At 41.0% G+C, this 8,105-nt stretch overlaps 1 protein-coding gene across 4 annotated transcripts in view; it reads left to right on the top strand.

Moving 5' to 3' along the window:
* CTBP1 (C-terminal binding protein 1) overlaps positions 1 to 8,105 on the top strand; it is a 317,979-nt gene that overhangs the window by 193,564 nt on the left and 116,310 nt on the right. For 3 of the 4 annotated variants that reach the window (XM_044682244.1, XM_044682242.1, XM_044682243.1), the window contains exon 1: positions 7,601 to 7,755. The exons of the other annotated variant lie outside the window; for it this stretch is intronic. Coding sequence is in view for 2 of the 3 variants with exons in the window: in XM_044682242.1 (XP_044538177.1) it covers positions 7,716 to 7,755 (40 nt within the window). In the remaining variant the exon portion in view is untranslated. Of the gene's footprint in view, positions 1 to 7,600; positions 7,756 to 8,105 lie in introns of those variants that run through there. 4 annotated transcript variants of the gene reach the window in all.

Raw genomic sequence — 8,105 nt, forward strand, 5'->3', positions numbered from 1 at the left:
TGCAAGACATCAAGATATGGAAAGAATATTTGGATTTGTATTCAGAAGATTTGGAATTAGCTTGATTAACTATTAGTTGGCTAACTTTGGTTGGGTAAATCCCTTAACCTGTTGGAGCCTCAGTTTTCTCATGTGAAAGATAAAAATGATTTTTGTACTTCAAATTACATCAAAGTATTGTTTTGAAGATCAGTTGGTAGGTTTTAGATAAAGCACTTTATTACTAATGCAAATGTTTATAATATAAATGTAAGCAATTGTGTTCCAAGCACTGCGTTTTATACTGTGGGAAATAAAACAGACATGTATCAAACATAAGTACAATCAAGAGTGAAATAAAATAGCAGCTGAGTTGGAGATAATAATGGAAAAGAGATCACAAGGTAATACAGAATTGATTGCCAAATGAATGACCTATATAACAGGTTCAAAGGAGTAATGCTATGCCTACTGTGGTCAGAAACTTTCAGGAAGAAATGATATTTGAGCTGCATCTCAAAGGATGGGTAGAAAATAGCTTCAAGAGGAACAAAAGCACCGAGGCAGGTTAGAGTTATGTTTAATGGAGAAACAATGAGTAAATCCATTTTGTTTGCAAGGTTTCATATAGAGAAGTAGTGAAAGATAAGATCTAAGTAGTACAGTAGCATAATATTGTGGAAGGCCTTGAATGCCAAACAAAAGTTTTGGGCAAAATAAAATGGAGAGAATGCTAGATGTGAGAATCAGAAGACCTAAGACTGAATCCTAATTCTTTAGCTTAGGTGAGATTTTTTTTAGGTAAAGTAGCTTTGTTTCCTTCATCAAGTCATTTGACTTCTAAAGGTTTTAATCTCTCTACCTTTAAAATCAGGGACTTTCAGAATCATACTGATTAGTCGGTAGGCCCAAGGGAGCTATTGACTATTTTAAGCAAAGGGGCAATGACTTAGTGAAAGGAATATTTTTGGACAATTAAACTACTGGTTTTATGTAGAAGGGAATTCAAGTCATGGTAGTTCAGTAGTGTCCATCTCAAGGGGCCACCCATCTGTACATAAGGCCTCTGCTTATTAACTTAGCTTTAAAATGTGTTCTTATCTATATTGCATCATATTTTAACTTATTTTGTTAAATATTTAACCAGTTACAACACTGCATGTAGCCCACAGACTGTACATTTGACACTTCTGTGGCAAATAAATTGGGAGGTCATTTGGGAGGCAGTGGTCTCATAGATGCTTTTAAAACATCTACTGGGGTGGGGTGCAGCTAGGTGGCTCAGTGGATTGAGAACCAGAATTAGAGATGAGAAGTCCTGGGTTCAAATCTAGCCTCAGACACTTCCTGGTTGTGTGACCCTGGGCAAGTCACTTAACTCCCATTGCCTAAACATTACAGTTCTTCTGCCTTGGAACTCATACTCATTAGTGATTCTAAGATGGAAGGTAAGGTGGTTTGTTTTTTTTTAAATCTATTAGGGAACATCTTCTGGAAACAGTGACAGAAGAAACAGAAGGAGAGTCAAGGCTTTACAACTTGGTGAAAGAATGATTGGTTAGACTTGATAACTGAATCCTCATTCATTCAAAGAGCTTCACCAGGTGCCTACTACTTTTTAGGCACAGCAGGAGATAATATGAGGTTACAAAGACAAAAATGAAACAATGATTGCCCTCAAGAAACTTATATTTTAATAGGGACATAGAGAAGGAAGAAGCAAAGATCCTTTGCTGGGCTATGTTGTAGGCTTTACAAAGAATTTGATTTGTGTTTAATAAATCAAATAGTGGGTCACATGATCCTCAAACCAATACAGCTAGGAAGACCTTTGTTATTAACTTTGACTTATTTATTTATGAGTAGTCTGCTCTATTTTCATAAAAGCTTATTTGTATTTGTTAAATAAAACTTGTTTTCCTTTCATAAGTTTGGTTATTAGCATTTAAGTACACAACCCTCTTTTTGATTGTAGTCCAACCTAACATGTCCTACAGAATCATTTTTATGATGCCAGAAACCATCATTATTAAGGAGATGATCATGATGACCTGTTTGGCTAGAACATAGGTAGGTGCTCTATGTAAGTGTATAGAGGAGAAGACAGGAAGAGGAAAGCCATAGTCTTTGCACTTGTTTCAGCTAATAAAGATGGCCCGTCTACATATCTTTTGCAGTCAGTGTCCCATAGCCTTCTCCCTTAAGTCATTTTTTTTATTCAGCACATGTCCATACCATCTTTTAATGTTAACCAAATCCCAAAGTGTTCATTTAAAACAGAACTATATTTTGTCTCAAGCCATTGCCAGGAAAGGCCAGAAACCATACGGGTGTATCTGTGATAGAATTCCAATGCATATAGTACCTACTATTAATAATATTAGTGATTGAAATGCTCGCTTTATTATATTGAAGTTCAATATACAAAGCATCCTTGTAAATTTTTTAAGAATGATCCTCAGCTTCAAAAGATGGGAACAGTCACAGAGTTGGAGGAGTGGTATAAAAACAGGCACACTGATACATTTTTGGCAGAGCTATGAATTGGAACAATTATTCTTGAAAGGAATTTGGAATTGAGGCAGTTCTCAGTGGATAGAAAGCCAGGCTGAGTTGGAAGGTCCTGAGTTTAACTCTGGCCACAGACACTTCCTAGCTGTATGACCCTGGGCAAATCACTTAACTCCAATTGCCCAGTTCTTTTCTTCTTCCTTGGAACAGGTAGTTTGTATCAATTCCAAAATAGAAGGTAAGGACTTTCATTTTTAAAGGAATTTGGAATTATGCACATAAAGTATTCATAAAATAAAAGTCCATACCCTTTGACCCAGAGATTCCACTGATAGTCATATGCCCCAAAGAGTCTATTGACAAAAAGAAAAGCTACAAAGAAATCTATTTATTTGTAGTAGCCCTTTTTGTGGCAGTAAAGAACTTGAAACAAAGTAAATTTCCATCAACTGAGGAAGAGTTAAACAAATTATGGTCATAAATGTACATTATTCTGTTGTCAAAAACTACAAATATGGTGAATACAGAATTATGGATTTAGATGAATTGATGCAAAAGGAAGTTCTGTTTGGAACTTACAAATATATTTTTAACTTTAGCCCCAAAGAAAAGATATAAGATGATGCCTCCATGACCCTTTGTAGTAGTTGGGGTCCATGAATGTGGAACATTGAATAAGATGATGGATTTTTAAAAATATATTTCTAAATTTTATTTGAATTTTTTTCCTTTTCTTTTCCTCTTCTTTTTCTTTTAATTCTTTGTTATAGGGAATTCCTCTTCTGGGAGGTAGAAAGAGGAGCTATATTGAGGGAATTCTAGGTGATATAAAAACAAAAGAGATCAATAAAAATCTATTTGTAATAAAAGAGTTTCTGGAAACGTTATCTTTGGGCCACTTGGTTTTCTGGAATTAAAAAAATAATCCTTACCTCACAATTGAATCTTTAAGTGCATTACAAAATATCCCAACTTTTATTATCTAAGTCCAAAATGGCTACTAAGAGTCAATTAATTTGGGAAGTCATATAAGTCAATGTGATGATGGTCAGACTTACTGAAAGTCTTGCATTTTCCATTATAGTAAATCTCACTCAATATTTCTGTTACTAATATAAGCATTTCAAAATCAGCTCTCAAACAAAATGAATATTACTGAGACTATAGAAAACTGTCAGGCTTACTTTCCTAGATGACTGCTTGAGCTATATCTCCAAATGTCCAGGAATTCCTCATGGTCATAATATTTTGTCCCTATGCTTAGATTCTCTAGAAAGGAAGGCCTTCACTGAAACCCAAAGCCTTTAGTAGATTTGTTCATAATCCGTATTTTTTTTCCTAATCTTGTACAGCCTGGTATGATAAGGAAGAAAGTTCTGGTGGCTGGGATAAGTTAGTGCCCTCAGTCTATAGCTCAAGTTTAACAGAAAACCAGAGGAAGGGTAGAAGTTTCATTTTTGAAAGGCCTTGGGCCAAAGGCTTTGCCTGTAAATAAAAACTGAAGAGCAAACATGACCACATTTGGAATTTTTCCCTAGATATGGGAGAAGGAACAAAAAAACTATTAATCATTGCTCCCATCTGTTCATCGTGCCATTATCAGCTAAGCATTCCCCTTGTCATAATATTATGTACCATTCCCCTTTTCCACCCTCCCATTGTACCAACAATTTCACTTTTAGATCAATGTTTACCCAAAATAATCACATTCAGCATGTTCAGATCAATATACTTGTATGCTTCCTCAGTTGTTAGAATTTAATCATATTTTTTAACTTGAGTTAACTATCTTGTGTTAGTTTTCTTTTGCAGCTTTAGGTCATCTCAGTAGTTCAGTTTTTAGCCATATAGGGGAAAGCCCCTGTCTCTTTCTGTGTCTGGTATAGCATATCCTGCATTGTTCCCTGTCAGTGTGTAGCCAAGCATGCTAACATGCTATTTTGTAATCCTGATATACATACAGATGCTACAGTTTTGCATTGCCCCTTTCAAATTCCCATTTTGAAGCTGCGTTCTCTTGGCTAACTTAGCTATATGGCTTTAAGGTTTATTTAATTAGAACTGCAAAATGTGGGATTTCCTTTGTAGAATTGGACACCCCTAAGTAAATGCATCATAAAACGCTTGTGTGTGATGAACCTGAGAGGAAGTCAAAGCATTACTGATAGTTAATCGTTATTTTCTTAGTTTAGCCAACCGAGTAAAAACATACATATATAGATATATATTAAATCAAACCAAAAGAGCTGGCAGCAATCATTCAACTGACATACACTAACCCAGCAGGCAGAATCGATGTATAGTGAGCTCCTTTCCTGAGAAAGAAAAAGGGTCCCCCCCTGCTTAATCTACACCACACTAAGCATCCATTTCTCCCCAAACCACAAAAAGAGTGTATTTGAGTTGCTCTTTCTTAGATGCGTAACTTTAAAATTAACCAAACTGTCAAATAAAATTCAATACGGTAGGAGAAAGCAGCTCCCCTTCCCTTCCTTTGCAGTCTCGGCTAGAGTCCGCCACCTTCCCTCCCCCAAGCGCAGGGTTTGGGCGCACATTTCTGAGCTGGGCAGTCGCCTCCCTCTTGGGAGAGGCCCTTCGGCCACCAGCCCCCAAGGCCTGCGGTTGCAGCTGCAGAGGAAGGCCTGGGCTCTTTTCCGCACTGAGCAGGCTCCCTCTTCAGATCGTTTCGCAGGTTTTAAGTCAACGCCTGTCTAAAGGCCAAGGTCTTTCAATTCTCCGAAATTTTTAGAACATAAAGTTTTTCAAAGGGTCGAAAAAGAAACTCTAAACCCAAACTTTTGTCTTGGACATACGTTTTTGCAAAAAGGAAAACCAGTTCTGGGGGGCTGAGGAATTATTTATCATTTGATGATCCGGAGAGACCCTGGGGCCCAGCTTTTGGGGCCCCAGAAAGTGATTAGGCCTTGAAGTGCCCGGCCATTATGTGAGCGAATTGTGTTCTGGCTCGGGCTCCTCTACATACAGTTTAGTGTGTACTGCATTATACGAGTCAGCTGACCCAGCCTGGCTGGAGAGCTCCCAGAACTCAATCTTTCGGTTTCTGTCCTCGACCTCCTCCTCCTCAGCAACCCGAAGCTTTCTTTGCGACAGTTGGGGGGGAGAAGTTACCTGTGTTTTCACTAGAGCCCCACAGGAGTAACAGCTCTGCCTGGAACGGATGGGGGTTGCAGTGGCCTTCCTATGTGTTGCTCCTGTTTTAAAGGATTGTATTTGGATCAAAATTTCACATTTCACTCACAGTTGTTCCCAGTTTTGTTGCTGTTTTGTTTTATATGGAGAAATGTGTTCAGATCACCTTAATGAAGGGAGGATTCCAAATGTGACAGGGCAGCACAAGTCCTACACTTGGGAAAAGATGCCTCTTGTGATTCGATCTTGAATTAAGGGTGTGTCTGAGTGAGTGTTCTCGGTGGACTCTACACCCTTAGGCAAAGAAGGAGCACTCAATTTGCTGTCAGAAAATCTGGTTTGGATTCTGGCCTGTAATGCACCACTCATATGACCTCTGGTGTCACTTAATTTATCAGGGTCTCAATTTCCTCTTCTGTTAAAAAAAAAAATATATATATATATATATACACACATACATACACATGTATATATGTATACACATATGCATAGACACACAGATATATCCATATATATATTTCAGGCATATATGACAAGTAATGTTGAATTCCTTCTAGTCCCTTTCTTTCACTTTTGACTCCTACAGTGATAGCATTAGAATTTTAATTTCTTTTTCCAGTTTATTCACAATATCTGTATAATAGACCTGAAGTATATCTAAAGTCCCCACCCCTACCCCATTTTATAGATGAGGAAACTAAGACTCTGGGAGACAGTTTTACTTGTCCAAGGTCATAGATAATAACCCTATTTGAAGCCAGAGCTCTTTCTACCTCACTCAGCTTGCTCCCCTACCCAGCTTCATGCCAGAGGCCACTCTGCAGCACCCGTTTCTTATGACTGACCACTTAAGTGTCCAAAGATTCTTGAAACAGGTTAGGAAGAAAAATGCTCAATACTTATATCTTCTGTAAGTGCCTACTTTTGGATTCAGGCCTTGCTAGGGAGCCTGGATCCAGGGCATTATCTGTTACTAGTTGCCAGCCAATAGCCACTGCCCCATTGTAACCCAGTTTTCCTCCTCTGTCCCCCACAGTTCTGTTTTTACCTTATGTTTGCCTGAAGGCTTTGGTTCTGAATTCACGCCCTGATTTTGAGTTTGTGATTTTTAGAGCTGACTTTTGTTGCCTTTCTCACTTAAGGTAAACAGCTTTGTTCATTTGGGGGAAAGTCGCTTTTGTGGTAGGGTGGGTGGGGGTATTAGAGGTCAGGAGTCATTTAATCAATTTTCTGATTATAGGAGAAAGTTTTTGTGAACAAGATTAGATTTATTTAGTGGTCATCTTTTGACCCAAAGTAACTGTTAAGAGTCCCACTTTAAGTGGTTTCCTCCCCCACCTCCTCTGTCAGTCAACTTCCTTAAGGATTCTCTGAAAAGATCTATTTTTTTATGCTGATTTCATTTGGGGTGGGGTGGGGGAGGCACTGGGCTACAAAGAATTGTAGCCAGGCTTTATCAGCAAACTATATACCATGTTTCCTTAGGCACACAAGTGCTTTTTACACTTAGTTTCTCTCTCAGGGTTTCATTTCATTAACAATTACAGTGTCTGACTGGGAGTAGAGATTCAATTGCACTGATTCTTGATGAAGTGCCTACTGTAAGGGCTGGGTGCTGGATACAACGGCAGGCTCTCCCAGACTTACCCTTTCTTTTTTTTTTTTTTTTTTTTTTTGGTTGTGTTCGTTTTGGTTTTTTTGGTCATTGCTCTATTTTTAAGGGCGAGCATCCGATCTGGGGGTCCTGAGCGCTTTGTGGCAGCCCACCGGTCTTTGCTCCCCATTTGTCTCTGCCTTTGAGCCCTCCGTGCCCGTTTTGCTGGGCTTTCTTGCCTGGAAACAAGAGATTAATTTCGCCCGCGCCAAGCCCCGCCCGCTCGCCTCTCCCACTGAGGAGACAGCCGCACTCGGGCCGAGGGTGAGGGAGGGAGGGAGGCCGTGTGTGGGGAGTGTGTGCATGTGGGGGGGAGAGGGCGCGCGCCTCGGGGAGAAGCGGAGCGGCCGCCGCCATCTGCGGACCAGCGGGAGCCTCACTCCCCCAACTTCTCCCTCGGTGCCCCCGGACCTGCCTTTCAATGGGAAGTTCGCACTTGCTCAACAAGGGCTTGCCTCTCGGTAAGGACTCCGGCCTCGGGTGGGGGGAAGGGGGGGCGGGATCCCTGCGGGAGCGGAGCGGAGCCCAGTGAGCCGGGGAGACGCCCGGCCCGGCCCTATCCGGCCCGGCCCAAGCCAGACCCTGAACCCGCGGGGAAGCAGCCAGCGGTCAGGGCCGGGCCAGGCCGGGCCGAGCCGGAGCCGGGGCTGAGGCCGGGGCCGGGGCCGAGGCCAAGGCCGGAGGAGGCTCCCCCTCCTCGCTCCACGCTCCCTCCCTCCTCCTTCTCCCCCCCCCTCTTCCTGCCCCCCTCCTCCTTCTCCTCCCTCCTTCCTGACTGTGCCTCTCGTTGCTGCTGCTGCTACTGCTGCTG

The sequence above is a fragment of the Gracilinanus agilis genome, chromosome 6 (assembly GCF_016433145.1).
Source record: "Gracilinanus agilis isolate LMUSP501 chromosome 6, AgileGrace, whole genome shotgun sequence".
Lineage (NCBI taxonomy): Eukaryota > Metazoa > Chordata > Mammalia > Didelphimorphia > Didelphidae > Gracilinanus > Gracilinanus agilis.